This window comes from Crinia signifera, chromosome 11 (assembly GCF_055691185.1).
Source record: "Crinia signifera chromosome 11, ASM5569118v1, whole genome shotgun sequence".
NCBI classification, from domain to species: Eukaryota; Metazoa; Chordata; class Amphibia; order Anura; family Myobatrachidae; genus Crinia; species Crinia signifera.
Genome location: NC_139227.1, coordinates 100,269,927 through 100,287,930, shown reverse-complemented (window position 1 = coordinate 100,287,930; position 18,004 = coordinate 100,269,927). Strand labels below are relative to the sequence as shown.

The window sequence follows — 18,004 nt, the reverse complement described above, 5'->3', positions numbered from 1 at the left end:
TCACTCTGCACTTTATCACTTTTGAAGCTTGATACATCTGGCCCTTAAGGCCCCCATACACTATGCGATTTTCGGCCGATTTCACCCGATTTCGGCCCTTTGGGCCGATAAATCGGGTGAAATCGGCAGAAAATCGCATTTGTTTGACATCTGATCTGATCTGATGCGCGGTCCCGTGCGCATCAGATCGGATCAGGGCGTCGGACCTGCTGCACATAAGATGTATCGGAATCTGACCCATCATGGGCACATCGTGGGTGCTTTTTAGCACCCACGATGTTTCAGATCCGATATATCATTGTGTACAGCTCCAGGTACCTCCTTCCCTGCGGCTGTCCTCCAACCCGGTGCAGCAGCAGAAACACGTCACTGGGGGCAGGCACAACGGAAGCCATAGCAGCAGCAGCAGCAGCTGCACTCAGGGTGACAGGTCGTCTCATCAACGCACACAGTACAGTACATTGACATTCTCTGGAGTTTAGCCTGAGCTCCGTCCTCCCTGCCCGGCAGAGACAGAGCATTCCTGTAGGTAGGAGGGAGGGAGGAAGCAGTAGAATATATGTGCGTAGAACGGGACTCCCCCTCCCCTCTGCTCAGTGCTGGAGGTGACGGTGCGGCCAGCAGAGCCCGACCCCCCCTTCCCTCTCCCCTGCTGCTGGAGGTCGGTCAGCGTCCGTGCAGGCAGAAGAGCCCAACACCCTCCCCTCTCCCCTGCTGTAATTACACAGGCATATCCCTATTAGCTGCCTGACAGGCAGCAGCATGGACTGTCCTGTGACACTGTACCCAGTGGGATAGGTGGCAGGACAAACACTGCCCCAGTTTACCTGTGCCAGTGTCACATTGGGGCAGTGCTGGACTGGCAGTACTACCCAGTGCCAGCCTGCATTGTCTCAGTGTCTCTGGGGCAGATATATTATAGCGGTGCTTATTGCACCACAATAATACTTCCTGCTTCGCCTCATTAGCGAGGCGAAGCAGGAGGGGAGACCGACAAGATGTATTAACATCTTGTCTGCCAAAGCGGGGGAGCGCTAACTCCCCCCTCCGGCGATGTCCCCTCTTGGAGATAGCGCATCAGTTTACACTGATGCGCTGTCTCCTGTCCCCCGGCCGGCTGGACTGGGCATGCGTGGGATCTCGCTACTTGCAAGATCCCCAGCGCAGCCCAGAGCCAACAGCAGGGACAGCGCTGTCCCTGCTGTTGAGATAGGGCTACGCCAGCCTGCTGCTGGTGCAAAACCAGCAGCTGGCTGAATGGTCAGCAGTGCTGACCGTTCATACATTCAGTGGCACATCCAAATTTGCATCAGATAAATCACATGTGATTTATCTGATGCAAATTGGATGTAAAGAATGGCACATCTAGTGTCAAATTGTATGTAGGCCTCCTGGGAAGCAGCCGGGGAAATTCAAGGGAAATCAGATGCAATTTTACAGGTAAGATAAATCTCATAGTGTATGGGGGCCTTTAGTGTCAATTGTGAATCATGCACAATCCTGTACACCTGTGTTACCTTTTTTTTCTATTGTCTTTGTCTGTACTGCTTACACTTGATTTTTGTTTAATGTTCATTACATGTGGGCATTTTATGACAATAAAGATATTATTATTATTATTATGCGGTAAGACGCCGAGCGAATGGACCGCAAGTGGATGTTTCATGTGAACAACTCCCCCATCTGTGGGAACCTCCCCCATCCTCCGATGGTTGCCGACCATCGAATGATGGACCGAGTGGTCAGACAGCACCGAGTGCTCCAGACCACTCGGACATTTCTCCGTGCGAAATCAGGGATATGGGCGGGCAGCTGGCATCCGGTTATGTCAGCTGTCCGCCCCCCACAGATGCGTCACATACGTACGCATACGGTAATGAGCCCAAACAGCCCTTCACGCCCCTCTCCACGCAGAAACACCTCTGCACATGCGCAAACAGAATTCATCGGCTGTCCGACCAAACACACAGCCATCAGACAATCAGAATAAGGGCCAATGTGTCAAACCACAAACCTGTTCTGCCGGTCTTGCTCAGAAAAATCAGAATGCTTCATGCATCACCATAGTAACATATTTCCTTTCTGGTGACCTTTGTCACCTGCATTTGTCAGAGAGGATTTTTTTATCAAGCCACATTAGAAGAGAGAGAAGAAAGGGGAGGGGGGAGTGGGGGCTTTTGTTGTGTAAAAAAAATAATTATGTGCCAATTATGTAATTACCATCGATAGTAGGACCCACCGATTTCAAAACATAAATGGTTTACTACTTTGCCCCTGCTTGATGGCCACTGTGGGCGGCACGGCGGGAATGGACCAATCATAGTCAGGGGTGGGGCTTAAGGGCTCATTTATCAGTGCATATGTGCAGATATTTCCCCTTGAACACCCATTCTGGGGAATTAGCCACCAATATGAAGTATGCCTGCAATGTATGTAGGAGTATATATCCGACACCTGCGGCTCCTCCATTCCCATCAGCGACCACATCCCGCATAGGATAGTATATATAGGATGGTATATATAGGATAGTATATATAGGATGGTATATATAGGATGGTATATATAGGATATTATATATAGGATGGTATATATTGGATGGTGTATATATAGGATGGTACTGCATATATAGGATGGTATATATAGAATGGTATATATAGGATATTATATATAGGATGGTATATATAGGATATTATATATATATATATATATATATATATAGGATGGTATATATAGGATGGTATATAGGATAGTGTATATAGGATATTATATATAGGATGGTGTATATATAGGATGGTATATATAGGATATTATGTATAGGATGGTGTATATATAGGATGGTACTGTATATATAGGATGGTATATATAGGATATTATATATAGGATTGTATATATAGGATATTATATATAGGATGGTATATATAGGATGGTATATATAGGATAGTATATAGGATGGTATATATAGGATGGTATATATAAGATGGTATATATAGGATAGTATATAGGATAGTGTGTATATAGGATGGTATATATAGGATGGTATATATATGATAGTATATATATAGGATTGTACTGTATATATAGGATGGTATATATAGGGTGGTATATATAGGATAGTATATATAAATATATAATATATTGTATATAGGATGGTATATATTGGGTGGTATATATAGGATAGTATATATATAGGTTTGTACTGTATATATAGGATGGTATATATAGGGTGGTGTGTATATATATATATATATATATATATATATGATAGTATATATAGGATATTATAAATAGGATGGTATATATATATATAGGATAGTATATATAGGATAGTATATATAGGATGGTATATATAGGATAGTATATATAGGATAGTATATATAGCAGGGGTAGGCAACTGGCGGACCGCGGTCCACCTCCGGACCGCAAGGGATAGAAAAGCGGACCGTCTAAACTCCTGAAACTAGCTAGTTTTAGGAGTTTAAACTATCCGCTTTTCTGTCCTCCGCCAGCGGTCCCAGTGATGCATTGCGGCTGGTGCGCGGGTGATGTCACCGCGCACCTGCGCGCAGATCAGTCGGCGCCATATCCAGAGGCTGCCAAATAGCTGGGAGAAGACCCAGGAAGGCCCGGTGGGAGCAGTAGCGGCATGGGGACCCGGCGGGAGCAGCCGCGGCAGCAGGGAGCAGCCGCGGCAGCAGGGAGCAGCCGTGGTGATGAAAGCCCCCAGTAAGTTTAACTATAGGATGGGACTCCTCATAGCAGTATTGTTTTATTGTTTTTTTAATGGCTTAGTTTCTTCAAAGTAGTACTCAGTACAATATATATATATATATATATATATATATATATTGTACTGAGTACTACTTTGTAGTACTACTACTTAGTATTTCACTGTATTTTAATCAAGGTCCAGAAAATCATATATATATATATATATATATATATATATATATATATATATATATATATATATATATATATATATATATATACAGACAGGGACGCCCGGCACTCCCAAACGAATAAGTAAGTTCCTTGCTCAGGTGCCTTCTTAGGTCGTTAGACGGCCAATACAGGAACAGGGAATAAGTGGCACTCAGGAGACTTCTTTGCAGTGAAAAAGTAGTAGACTTTATTCAAATGTCCAACATGTTTCGGGTACAACCCGTCGTCAGGGATAAAGTGCAATGAATAACATACATACATATATACCCGTTCCAGGACACACCCAGTGATTAAAATTTGACTCACAACAGCCTTGACAAGCCCCAGCCTGTGGTACTTTCAGCCAGCAGCAGCTTTTCTGTGTGCAATTGCTGATGACCTCACCTGCAGGGCGTCAAGTTGTTTTTTAGCATCACAGCTGCCATGGTAACAGCAAAACAGCATGGCTTCTGGATTTAAAAAGACATATTAAAAACATTATTACAAATCCCAATACAAAGGTACTGTGCGGCAGAAAAAATCATTAAAGTTATAAAGTATCGGTACACTAAGCCCATGTATCCATCTGCATGGTTGCTTGAAATTTTTTTTTAGATATACATATGTGCAACAATAATGGATACAGCGTTAATCAATAAATTGCAATCACCAATTTTGAAATAGATCACAGGAAACAATTCAACCCCGCATACTCATTTAACCCTTTTGGTGATAGACTGTCCAATTTATGAATCCACATACTTTCACATTGCAAAAGTCTTCGATTCCTGTCACCCCCCCGTATGCTCTCCGGGATATGATCAATGATCTTTGACCTGATGCTGGCAATGGAATGACCAGCCTGTATACAATGTCTCGCTAATGGATGTTCACTGCTTTTGGATTTCAAAGCAGCCCGGATGGTACTGCGATGATTCGCCATTCTTTCCTTAAAGGTAGTGGTGGTCTTACCCACATATACATATCCACACGGACAGATTAATGTATATACGATAAATTTAGAAGAGCAAGAGAGTACATGTTTAATTAAAAATTTCTTCCCGGAGTAGGGGTGATTAAAGGAGTTACCGGTTAACAAGGAGCTGCACGTAGTGCACCCCGTACACCGGTAACACCCTGGACTTTTAGACATGAAGTGGGGATTGGGAGCTGGTTTGTTAATGTTGGTGACATCCAACTTCACCAACCTATCACGGAGATTTTTGCCTCGTGTATAGGCAGGCATCAGACGAGTGCCATACAGTCCTTTTAACTGTTTATCCGTATTAATTATAGGCCAGAGTTGTTTAATGGCTTTATTAGATGCACTGCTGGTAGTGGTGAATTTGTTGACCCATGGTATTATAGGGGCGGTCTCTTCCCTAACAGTAGGTACCAGTGTTTGGGATCGTGGTATATTGAGCACTTTGTGTTTAACCTTAAGCAAATCTTTCCTGGTGTATCCACGTTGCTCAAATTTGTCCACCATATTGTTGAGTGCTGGTTCAATTTTGTCTGGATGATTAACTATCCTTCTCACTCTCAACATTTGTGAATATGGTAGACCAAATTTGAGTGCTGGTGGATGAAAACTGTCTGACCGTAAGACAGTATTTCTGTCGGTGGCTTTGACAAATAAATCTGTGTCGATGTTGCCGTCGACTATACTTATGTCGACATCAAGAAAGTTGACTCTGTTTTTACTAATGTTATACGTAAATTTAACAACATCCTCACTCCCATTATGCTCATCAAGTACAATTTGCATCAGATTTACATCACCCCTATGTATAAACAGGAGATCATCGATAAATCTGACGAATAGTAGCATTTCAGAGTTGCAAGGCTGCTGGTAGATTAGGCTGGTCTCAAGGTGTATCATGAAGGCATTGGCGTACGACGGGGCCACATTTGACCCCATCGCACAGCCCCGCCTCTGCAGATAGAACCGCCCATTAAAGTAAAAGTAATTCCGTGTTAAAGTTAATTTCAAAAGTTCCACGAACAATGTCACTGGAGGACCTTGGTAGTTGACATTGTCAGTGATTAAATGTACCACTGCATCAATGATGCAGGCATTGATGCAGTGGTACATTTAATCACTGACAATGTCAACTACCAAGGTCCTCCAGTGACATTGTTCGTGGAACTTTTGAAATTAACTTTAACACGGAATTACTTTTACTTTAATGGGCGGTTCTATCTGCAGAGGCGGGGCTGTGCGATGGGGTCAAATGTGGCCCCGTCGTACGCCAATGCCTTCATGATACACCTTGAGACCAGCCTAATCTACCAGCAGCCTTGCAACTCTGAAATGCTACTATTCGTCAGATTTATCGACGATCTCCTGTTTATACATAGGGGTGATGTAAATCTGATGCAAATTGTACTTGATGAGCATAATGGGAGTGAGGATGTTGTTAAATTTACGTATAACATTAGTAAAAACAGAGTCAACTTTCTTGATGTCGACATAAGTATAGTCGACGGCAACATCGACACAGATTTATTTGTCAAAGCCACCGACAGAAATACTGTCTTACGGTCAGACAGTTTTCATCCACCAGCACTCAAATTTGGTCTACCATATTCACAAATGTTGAGAGTGAGAAGGATAGTTAATCATCCAGACAAAATTGAACCAGCACTCAACAATATGGTGGACAAATTTGAGCAACGTGGATACACCAGGAAAGATTTGCTTAAGGTTAAACACAAAGTGCTCAATATACCACGATCCCAAACACTGGTACCTACTGTTAGGGAAGAGACCGCCCCTATAATACCATGGGTCAACAAATTCACCACTACCAGCAGTGCATCTAATAAAGCCATTAAACAACTCTGGCCTATAATTAATACGGATAAACAGTTAAAAGGACTGTATGGCACTCGTCTGATGCCTGCCTATACACGAGGCAAAAATCTCCGTGATAGGTTGGTGAAGTTGGATGTCACCAACATTAACAAACCAGCTCCCAATCCCCACTTCATGTCTAAAAGTCCAGGGTGTTACCGGTGTACGGGGTGCACTACGTGCAGCTCCTTGTTAACCGGTAACTCCTTTAATCACCCCTACTCCGGGAAGAAATTTTTAATTAAACATGTACTCTCTTGCTCTTCTAAATTTATCGTATATACATTAATCTGTCCGTGTGGATATGTATATGTGGGTAAGACCACCACTACCTTTAAGGAAAGAATGGCGAATCATCGCAGTACCATCCGGGCTGCTTTGAAATCCAAAAGCAGTGAACATCCATTAGCGAGACATTGTATACAGGCTGGTCATTCCATTGCCAGCATCAGGTCAAAGATCATTGATCATATCCCGGAGAGCATACGGGGGGGTGACAGGAATCGAAGACTTTTGCAATGTGAAAGTATGTGGATTCATAAATTGGACAGTCTATCACCAAAAGGGTTAAATGAGTATGCGGGGTTGAATTGTTTCCTGTGATCTATTTCAAAATTGGTGATTGCAATTTATTGATTAACGCTGTATCCATTATTGTTGCACATATGTATATCTAAAAAAAATTTTCAAGCAACCATGCAGATGGATACATGGGCTTAGTGTACCGATACTTTATAACTTTAATGATTTTTTCTGCCGCACAGTACCTTTGTATTGGGATTTGTAATAATGTTTTTAATATGTCTTTTTAAATCCAGAAGCCATGCTGTTTTGCTGTTACCATGGCAGCTGTGATGCTAAAAAACAACTTGACGCCCTGCAGGTGAGGTCATCAGCAATTGCACACAGAAAAGCTGCTGCTGGCTGAAAGTACCACAGGCTGGGGCTTGTCAAGGCTGTTGTGAGTCAAATTTTAATCACTGGGTGTGTCCTGGAACGGGTATATATGTATGTATGTTATTCATTGCACTTTATCCCTGACGAGGGGTTGTACCCGAAACATGTTGGACATTTGAATAAAGTCTACTACTTTTTCACTGCAAAGAAGTCTCCTGAGTGCCACTTATTCCCTGTTTATATATATATATATATATATATATATATATAAATTTCTGGACCTTGATTAAAATACTTTGAAAAATACGGACCCCATAAGAAATTACTTGCCTACCCCTGATATATAGGATGTATATATATAATAGTATATATAGGATGGGATATATAGGGTAGTATATATAGTATATTGTATATAGGGTAGTATATATAGGATGGTATATATAGCGTAGTATATATATATATATATATGATGGTACTGTATATATAGGATGGTATATATAGGATATTGTAAATAGGATGGTATATATAGGATGGTATATATAGGATGGTATATATATGATAGGATATATAGGATAGTATATGTAGGGGATGATTCACCAATATCTGGAATGCAATTCCCGGAACTGGCCCCAGCAGCTACCGCCATCAGGACCAGATTAACAATGGGGTGGAAGGAACTGCAGGGCAGTCAGAGCGAGCGTCCGGGCACTGGCGGGCAGGGGTAGATGGGTGGTCAGTGATGGGCAGGTAACCAGCAGCTATCTTCCCCTGCCAGGTTTAAAAGTAAGAGCTGTTTCGATGTTTTACCCACTAAAAACCCTGCTCGTGTCCCGGGTCACTCGACCAGAGTTCTGGGTCAACCCGGCAAAAAAAACAGGTTTTTAGGCTGGTGGAAAAGGGGTATTACATTTTGGAGGATACTTAATATTTGTGGCTTATCTCCCAAAATGGGTGTTTTAAGGGGAATTAGTTGCAATATAATCTAATATACAGGGCGATAGAAGTGGTACTGTGCATGGTGTCTATACAGAGAGCAAACGCAGGTACTGGTCATCACATCCACAATACAGGACAATGGAAGTGGTACTGTGAGTGGTGTCTATACATAGAGCAAGAGCAGGTATTGGTCGTCACATCCACTATACAGGAAAATGGAAGTGGTACTGTGCATGGTGTCTATACATAGAGCAACAGCAGGTACTGGTCATCACATCCACTATACAGGACAATGGAAGTGGTACTGTGAGTGGTGTCTATACATAGAGCAAGAGCAGGTATTGGTCGTCACATCCACTATACAGGGCAATAGAAGTGGTACTGTGCATGGTGTCTATAAATAGAGCAACAGCAGGTACTGGTCATTACATCCACTATACAGGGCAATAGAAGTGGCACTGTGCATTGTGTCTATAAATAGAGCAACAGCAGGTACTGGTCATTACATCCAATATACAGGACAATAGAAGTGGTACTGTGTATGGTGTCTATACATAGAGCAAGAGCAGGTACTGGTCATTACATCCAATATACAGGACAATAGAAGTGGTACTGTGCATGGTGTCTATACATAGAGCAAGAGCAGGTACTGGTCATTACATCCAATATACAGGACAATAGAAGTGGTACTGTGCATGGTGTCTATACATAGAGCAAGAGCAGGTACTGGTCATTACATCCACTATACAGGACAATGGAAGTGGTACTGTGCATGGTGTCTATACATAGAGCAAGAGCAGGTATTGGTCGTCACATCCAATATACAGGACAATAGAAGTGGTACTGTGCATGGTGTCTATACATAGAGCAAGAGCAGGTACTGGTCATTACATCCAATATACAGGACAATAGAAGTGGTACTGTGCATGGTGTCTATACATAGAGCAACAGCAGGTACTGGTCATCACCTCCACTAATAGCTGTAGATGGGCCTGCCACCCTGCCCTCCCTGTGCCTTTGCATCCACTAGAAAGAACAATACAAGCATTACTGTGCATGCCTTCTATGCATACAGAACAGGTATTTCCACTATATAGGATTGTAGAAGTGCATTAGGTCTATACATACAGTCAAAGCAGGTAGTGGGCATTACTTCCACTATATAGGTCTATAGAAGTGGTACTGTGCATAAGGTCTATAAATACACAGTTCAAGCAAGTACTGGTCATTCTGTTCACTATATAGGATTATATAAGTGGTCAGAGAAGGTATTTCTACCATGCAAGATTGCAGTTGTACTGTGCATTAGGCATAAACATACAGTCAGAGCTGTTATTTCCATTATGCAGGATGATAGAAGTGGCACTGTGCATTTGGTCTATACACAGAGTCAGGGCTGGTACTGCTCATTATACAGGACTATAGAAGTTGTACTGTGCATGTCATCTATAGTCAGGGCAGGTATTAGCCAATAATAAAAGCACACGCTGCTGCACCAGAGCGGCTGTGGTGGAAAAGTACCGGCATCCAGAGAGAGATGAAGTTATGTGTGACACAGAATTGTCATAGGAGAGGTTTACGCTCTCCTGACAGAGAAGGCTGAGATGCTGCAATGTTGACTGGAGTTCCCCGCTGTACACACCTGACATGTGCTTTACAGAACAGCGGTGATTGCACATTCCAGTATTGTACATATTGTATACACTAGGTGATTCATCGCGCCCTACAGGCGCTTTTCACACGGTCGTAAATGGGGGTACCACTCACCTACACCATGGTGGATGGTGGGCATGTACTGTAGCCCTGGCTGGGCAGGGGTAGGTTATGTCAAGGAGGTGGTGGTGTGTATAACCCCGGATCTTTTCCATGGGGGGGGGGCAGGTTTGTGTATAACGCTGGGCGGGAACGTTATACACAAAGGGGATGAGTGACAGATCTGGCTAAATATATAAGAGATTGTCATTATATAGCACTTTTGTACACCTGTATAAGAGCTCTAGGTGTGGGTAACTGAAGGAGGCCGCTCACCACATATAGTGGCCAATGGCCAATCACAGTAGGGCTGGATGTGGGGTGTGGCTTGTTTTACCCAGAGATTCTGCCTGGTGGGAGCAGGGTCTCTCCTTTCTCCTCCCACCTCCTCCCCAGTAACGCTGCCTTCAGTGCAGCCTGCCTTCTCCCGGTATCCGAACGGCGGGTCAACTGGGTTTAGATCGGACATGGTATGGTTGACCACCCTTAGTGGAGCCGGCTTAGTTATACACATAAAAATAGTCTGCGGCCGCTAGAGGCAGTAACGCTAGTTAGACACCGGTGGCTGATCCACGGGACCATGGATGACAAAACTTTTTCCGGATATTTTGGTGACGGTTCACGTGAATCATTCTTTACCATCTGAGCTGACGTAGAGTTAGAATAGAATAGTGTGCAAGCGTAGCGAGGCACTGTGCCCGAAACATCTAGAGCGTAGCAAGCATTGCCCTTCGGCTCCACGGGAGGTTTCTGTTCTCCCTGAGCTCACCTTAGGAAAACTGCGTTATGGTCTGACAGGTACTGCCCCAGTTAAACTCCCCACTGTGCATGTATTCAGTATCCCCAGGGACCCCTGTAACATTCGGCACCAAAAAATTCTGGAAAAGTCCCGTCGACCATGTGTCCGTCAATGAGCATTTACCTCCCCCTAGCAATGACCATATAACTCCCCCTAGCAACGAGCATTGCATCAGTGTCTGCTTCGACTGTCTTTTCATTTGCCATTTGCATTTGTACTGTAAATCATTGTTTTGTCAGGTTTTTTTTTCTCTTTTTGCTCATCTATGTATTGTCAGGCGCTGCGCAACCCTTGTGGCACCATATAAATAAACAATAATAATAATGTAGGTAAGCTTATGTGACATTGGGGGAGATGTATTAAGCCTTAACAAGAGATTATACCACACAACGTTATGCCGTTATGCAAGGGTGATGCAGAGAGATAAACATCCAGCCAATCACCTGCTAACTGCAATATTACAGGCTGTGTTTGAAAACAGTAAGGAGCTGATTGGCTGGACGTTTATCTCTCCGTATCACCCTTGTATTTATCTCTTGTTAAGGCTTAATACATCTGCCCTATAATGTGTAATAGGCATAATGTTGTGTGGTATAATTTGTAATGGACATTACGGTGTGTGGCCTTATGTGTAATGAGCATTACAGTGTATGGCATTATGTTTAACCCCTTCCCGACAATTGACGTACATTTACGTCATGGTCGGGAAGTACTTCCCGACACATGGCGTAAATGTACGTCATGGCTTTAAACTGTCACCGCGTCTATAGACGCGGTGACAGTTTCAACATGTCTGCTGTCCCTGACAGCAGACATGTCCGTGCATGCCCAGGGGGGGCTGCGATGCCGCCCCCCCGTCGGCGATCGTTGTGATTGGCTGTTCAGTGTGAACAGCCAATTACAGCGTTTTCTGTGTCACCGGCGAATAACGTTCGCCGGTGACACGCGATCGGAGGTGATTGGTGCTGTAAAGTACAGCACCAATCACCGCGGGGTGTAAGGGTGACACTGGTCTCACCCCGCCCGCCCCCAAAGGCCGTGATTGGTCCGTCGGACCGACGGACCAATCACAGCCATGGAGGGGGGTTTAAACTAACGGTGACTGCACTGCAGACGCCATTCCGGTCTGGAATTGCGTGCAGTGCGGTCACCGTGCCAATCTGCCGCGATATACTGACCAGAACCTTGCAAAATACTTACCTGATCCTTGCAAATATCTTGGCTGCTTCATCTGTGCTTGTAGTGTGCTGGATGCTTCCTGGATCCTGTTACTTGTGACTTCCTGTGAACTTGTGCTGCTGCAGTGTAATAGCGTTAGTTAGATAGAGAGAGATAGAGAGAGATAGTGTCAGAGAGTGCTGTATTTTGTGCTGCTGTGTGATATAGTTATAGAGAGAGAGATAGAGAGAGATAGAGAGAGATAGAGAGATATAGAGAGAGAGAGAGAGAGATAGAGAGGCCTAGTGACAGAGAGTGCTATATTTTGTGCTGCTGCAGTGTGATAGTTATAGATAGAGAGATAGAGAGAGATAGAGAGAGAGAGATAGAGATAGTGACAGATTGTGCTATATATTTTTTATATAACTGACTGCTGCCCCCCCTTTTGTGCTGATCAGTATAAATTAACTGATCAGCAACTTTTTGGGGGCGCAGGGTATTTTTATATCTCCTATATATTTGGCTACATCTGTCACTCAAAGTGGGTGTCTGTGTCTATAACGCTCTGTTCCTGGACTTTCCTCTTAATGTGTGATTGCCTTCATCTGTGCTGAACACCTTTCTGAGAAATTAACCTGTTTAAAACAGGTGATGGCAATCATACATTAAGGGGAAGTCTAGAAACAGAGCATTGTGTCCCTCCTGGAGAGGGTCATGTTGGGAGGTATGTGACAGAGAACCAGCCCAGTGAGCCCACAGACAGTGCCAGACACCCACTGCCTTCCCATGTTGCCCAGCACTGCTACTCCACAGCCACCAGGTGAGCGCCCCCCTCCCGCGATTTGCGGCAAAACCTCCCCCCCCCCGCGCCCCCCCCCCCTCCCGCGATTTGCGGCAAAAATACCCGCTCCCCCGCGACCACGATTCGCAGCAAAAACACCCCCGCGACCCCCCCTCCCGCGATTCGCTGCAAAAAGAACCCCCCCACGACCCCTCCCGCAATTCGCGGCATAATCACCACCCCGCGACCCCCCCCTCCCGCGAATCGCTGTAAACCCTCCCCCCTGACCCCCCCCGATTCGCGGAAAAAACACCCCCCGCGACCTCCCTCCCGCGATTCGCGGCAAAAAGGACCCCCCGCGACCCCCCCTTGCACGATTGGCGGCACCCCCCCTGTGACCCCCCTCCCGCGATTCGCGGCACACACCCCCCCACGCAATTCGCAGCAGCCCCAGGATTAAATGGCACATGCAAAACACTGACATGGCTATGGTCGACAATGAAAAAGGTTGACATGAGTTTTTGAAGTTTTTTGTCATTTTTTGAATATTTTCATATTCATTCTCATGTGTCGACATGGACACCAATGAAGTGCCACACTTATGTCAACATTTACATGTGTTGACCTTTCTGTGTTGATTTTTTTCTTGTGGCGATTCGCGTCACACCCCCAGCAACCCCCCCTCCGGCGATTCGCGGCACCCCGGCACCCCCCCGCAACCCCCCCCCCCTCCCGCAATTCGCGGCAACCCCCCACCGGAACCCCCATGAACCCCGCTCTCCCGCGATTCGCGGCACCCACCCCCCGCAACCCCCCTCCCGCAAATCGCGGCACCCCCCGCGATTCGCGGCAGCCCCAGGATTAAATGGCACATGCAAAACACTGGCACGGCTATGGTCGACAATGAAAAAGGTTGACATGAGTTTTTGAAGATTTATTTCATTTTTTGAATGTTTTCATATTCATTGTCATGTGTCAACATGGACACCAATGAAGTGGCACAGTTATGTCAACATTTACATGTGTTGACCTTTCTGTGTTGAGTTTTTCTTGTGGCGATTCGCGTCACACCCCCCCGCAAACCCCCCTCCCGCGATTCGCGGCACCCCCCGTGACCCCCCACCTCCCGCAATTCGCGGCAACCCCCCACCGGAACCCCTGTGAACCCCGCCCTCCCGCGATTCGCGGCACCCAACCCCGCGACCCCCCCCCCTCCCGCAATTCGCGGCACCCCCCGTGATTCGCGGCAGCTCCAGAATTAAATTGCACATGGAAAACACTGACATGGCTATGGTCGACAATGAAAAAGGTTGACATGAGTTTTTGAAGGTTTTTTTTTCATTTTTTGAATGTTTTCATATTCATTCTCATGTGTCGACATGGACACCAATGAAGTGCCACACTTATGTCAACATTTACATGTGTTGACCTTTCTGTGTTGATTTTTTCTTGTGGCGATTCGCGTCACACCCCCCCACCCCCCCGCAACCCCCACTCCCGCGATTCACGGCACACACACACCCCCCCGCGATTCTCGGTACCCCACCCCGTGACCCCCCCTCCCGTGATTCACGGCACATCCCCCGCGACCCCCCCTACCATGATTCGCCGCAACCCCAGCCCCCGTAACCCCCCTCCCGCGATTTGCGGCAACCCACCCCGCGACCCCCCTCCCGCGATTCTCTGCAATCCCTCCCGCGATTCGCAGCATCCACCCCCCCACAACCCCCCCCCCTCCTGCAATTCGCAGCACCCTCCGCGACCCCCCCTCCCGCGATTCGCGGACACCTAAGTTGCAATACAGGGCATCTTTCATACAATTCTAACCATATTTCTCATATACAAACGTTCACAAATTAAGGGGGCGCAGCCCCTTACGACGGTGTGAAGAGCGCCCGTAGGGCGCGATGAATCACCTAGTATAAATATATACATGTCACTGCTGCTGCTGCAGTGTCATAGAGTGTTAGATAGTGAGAGATAGAGAGATAGAGAGAGATAGCGACAGAGAGTGATAGAGAGTGCTAAATTTTGTGTCTGCTGCCCCCGCCTTTTGTGCTGATCACTATATCTGAGGTGATCAGCAACTTTTTAGGGGTGCAGAGGTTTTTTTTTTTTTTTATATATACCTGCCAGTTGCACTGTCAGTTGCACCTGCTGCCCCTCACTGGTAATCAGTGTCGCATCACTGATCACCTTTTTTTTTTTTGTGTGTGCTGTGGGGTCTTTTTTTAATTTTTTTTTTTACACACACTGTGATTTTGTGGGTGTCCTGTGGCCGCTGTGCGCGGATCAGTGACGTACATCACTGATCATCTTTTTCGGCACAGGGTTGATCTATTTTTTTTTTTTTTTGATCAAATTCCTGTTGCCTTTCAGCGCTGTTCAGTGACGGACGTTACTGACCAACATCTGTGCTCAATTTTTGGCGCAGGACCTTTTTTTTTTTTTTTTTAACCCCTTCAATTTTTTTTTTAACCCCTTCAATTTTTTTTTTAACCCCTTCAATTTTTTTTTTTTTAACCCCTCCATTTTTTTTTTTTGTATAAAGTATTTTTTTTTTCTGCACACTACATACACACTACACACTACATACCCCCCGGGTTGAAATAAAGTTTGTACCCCCCTCTACACTATACACGTGTTGAAACATTTCACTACCAGTAACACAAAAATAAAAATGGCATCCCAAATGTCATCCCAAATGTTATCCCAGTCATCCAGAAGAATGTATTCAGCGGAGGAGGCATATGCCCTGCTTGCTTCTGACTCTGACACAGCCAGTGATGCAAGCGGGGAATTTGAAGGATTCGCCTTAAGCTCCTCTTCCTCCTCTGGTGATGAGGGACCCCCTCAAAGACGCCCCCGTAGAGCAGCTGAGACCCCCCCCCCCAATAATTGATCTCGTATGGACCCCACCACCAGACAATTTTGAGCCCCAGGTTCCTGAGTTTTTGGCCATGCCAGGAATCCAATTTGATTCCACAGGTCTCAGAGAAATTGACTTTTTCAAATTATTTTTCTCTGATGATTTTATAAATTTAATGGTGGACCAAACTAATTTATATGCCCAGCAGTTTATTGCTCAAAACCCCACGTCATCATTTGCTAGGTGGACCCCTGTAGATGCAGTAGAGATGATGACGTTTTGGGGTCTGGTGTTTCATATGGGCATAGTAAAAAAGCCAGAAATTAGGCAATATTGGAGTACAGATGTTCTGTACAGCACCCCATTTTACCGTATGGCCATGCCCCGGGCTCGATTTGAGACGATCCTTAAATTTTTGCATTACAACGATAATGCACAGTGCCCACCCAGAGATGATCCCACCTTTGACCGGCTATTCAAAGTCAGGCCGGTCATTGATCATTTCAGTGCCAAATTTTAAGACATGTACATCCCAGATAAATTCATTTGCATAGACGAGTCCCTTATACATTTTAAAGGAAGGGTTAAATTCCGCCAGTACCTTCCCAGTAAGAGGGCAAGGTATGGCATAAAAATGTATAAGTTGTGTGAAAGCACCTCAGGGTACACCCACAGGTTTAGGGTATACGAAGGGAAGGATTCAAGAATTGAACCGCCAGAATGCCCCCCCTCCCTCGTAGGTGTTAGTGGAAAAATTGTCTGGGATTTAGTGCACCCCTTTCTGGATAAAGGTTATCACCTCTATGTGGATAACTTTTACACCAGCATCCCCCTGTTTAAGGCCCTTGGTTCAAGAGGTACAGCAGCTTGCGGTACTGTGCGCAAGAACCAAAGAGGCCTCCCAAAAACGCACATTGCCCAAGTAATGAGAAGGGGTGAAAGCAGGGGAATATGCACCGAAAATATGTTGTTGGTCAAATATAAGGACAAGAGGGATGTCCTTATACTGACAACAATTCACGGAGACAGTACCACCTCCGTCCCTGTACGAGGTACCAGTACCCACACCTCAAAACCTAATTGTATCCTGGATTACAATAGGTACATGGGCGGAGTGGATCAGGTACTGAAGCCGTACAGTGCCCTGCGGAAAACAAAAATCTGGTACAAGAAGCTGGCCGTGTATATCATTCAGATGGCACTGTATAACGCTTACGTGCTATTCCGTTCTACCGGCCAGAGGGGGACATTTATGCACTTTCAAGAGGAAGTCATAAAGGGCCTAATATTTGGGAACCAGCAGGCTGAGGGCCCCAGTACTTCTAGTACTGGCCCCCGTATTGTACCAGGGCAGCATTTTCCTGATGAAATCCCCTCCACTGGAAAAAAGGGCAGGACACAAAAAAGGTGCAAAGTTTGCTATAAAAAGGGAATAAGAAAGCAAACTATTTTCCAGTGTGACACTTGCCCCGACAAACCCGGCCTATGTATAAAGGAGTGTTTTAAAATATACCACACATCTATGGATTATTAGGTTCATAATTTCACCGTGCTTCGGGGGTCTTGCTAATGCCACATACCACCCACCATTCATTCCACCATAATCTGAGCCGCAAAATCCAAAAATCACTCCTTCCCTTCTGAGTCCTGCCATGCACCCAACTGGTATTTTTTGGTCACATGTGAGGCACTGCCGTACTCGGGAGAAATTGGGGCACAGATTTTGGGGTGCTTTTTCTCCTTCATACCTTCTGAAAATGAAAAATTTTGAGCCAGAACTGCATTTTTGTGTAAAAAATGTAATTTTTCATTTTCACTGCCCACTTGTATCAAAATTGGTGAAACCCCTGGGGGTTTGAAATGTACACTATACCCCTAGATGAATTCCCTGAGGGGTGTAGTTTGCAAAATGGGGTCACTTGTGGGGGGGTTCCACTGTATTGGTGCTTTGGGGGTCTTGCTAATGCGACATAGCACCCACCATCATTCCACCAGAATTTGTGCTGCAAAATCCAAATATCACTCCTTCCCTTC

General features: G+C 45.2%; 1 protein-coding gene across 1 annotated transcript in view; it reads left to right on the top strand.

The window, feature by feature from the left end:
* The first annotated feature begins 6,145 nt into the window (after positions 1 to 6,145).
* Positions 6,146 to 18,004, top strand: part of LOC146045114 (uncharacterized) — a 26,229-nt gene continuing 14,370 nt past the window's right edge. The window contains exons 1-2 of the mRNA XM_083163790.1: positions 6,146 to 6,284; positions 7,597 to 7,661. Coding sequence (XP_083019916.1) covers positions 6,146 to 6,284; positions 7,597 to 7,661 — 204 coding nt within the window. The remainder of the gene's footprint in view (positions 6,285 to 7,596; positions 7,662 to 18,004) is intronic.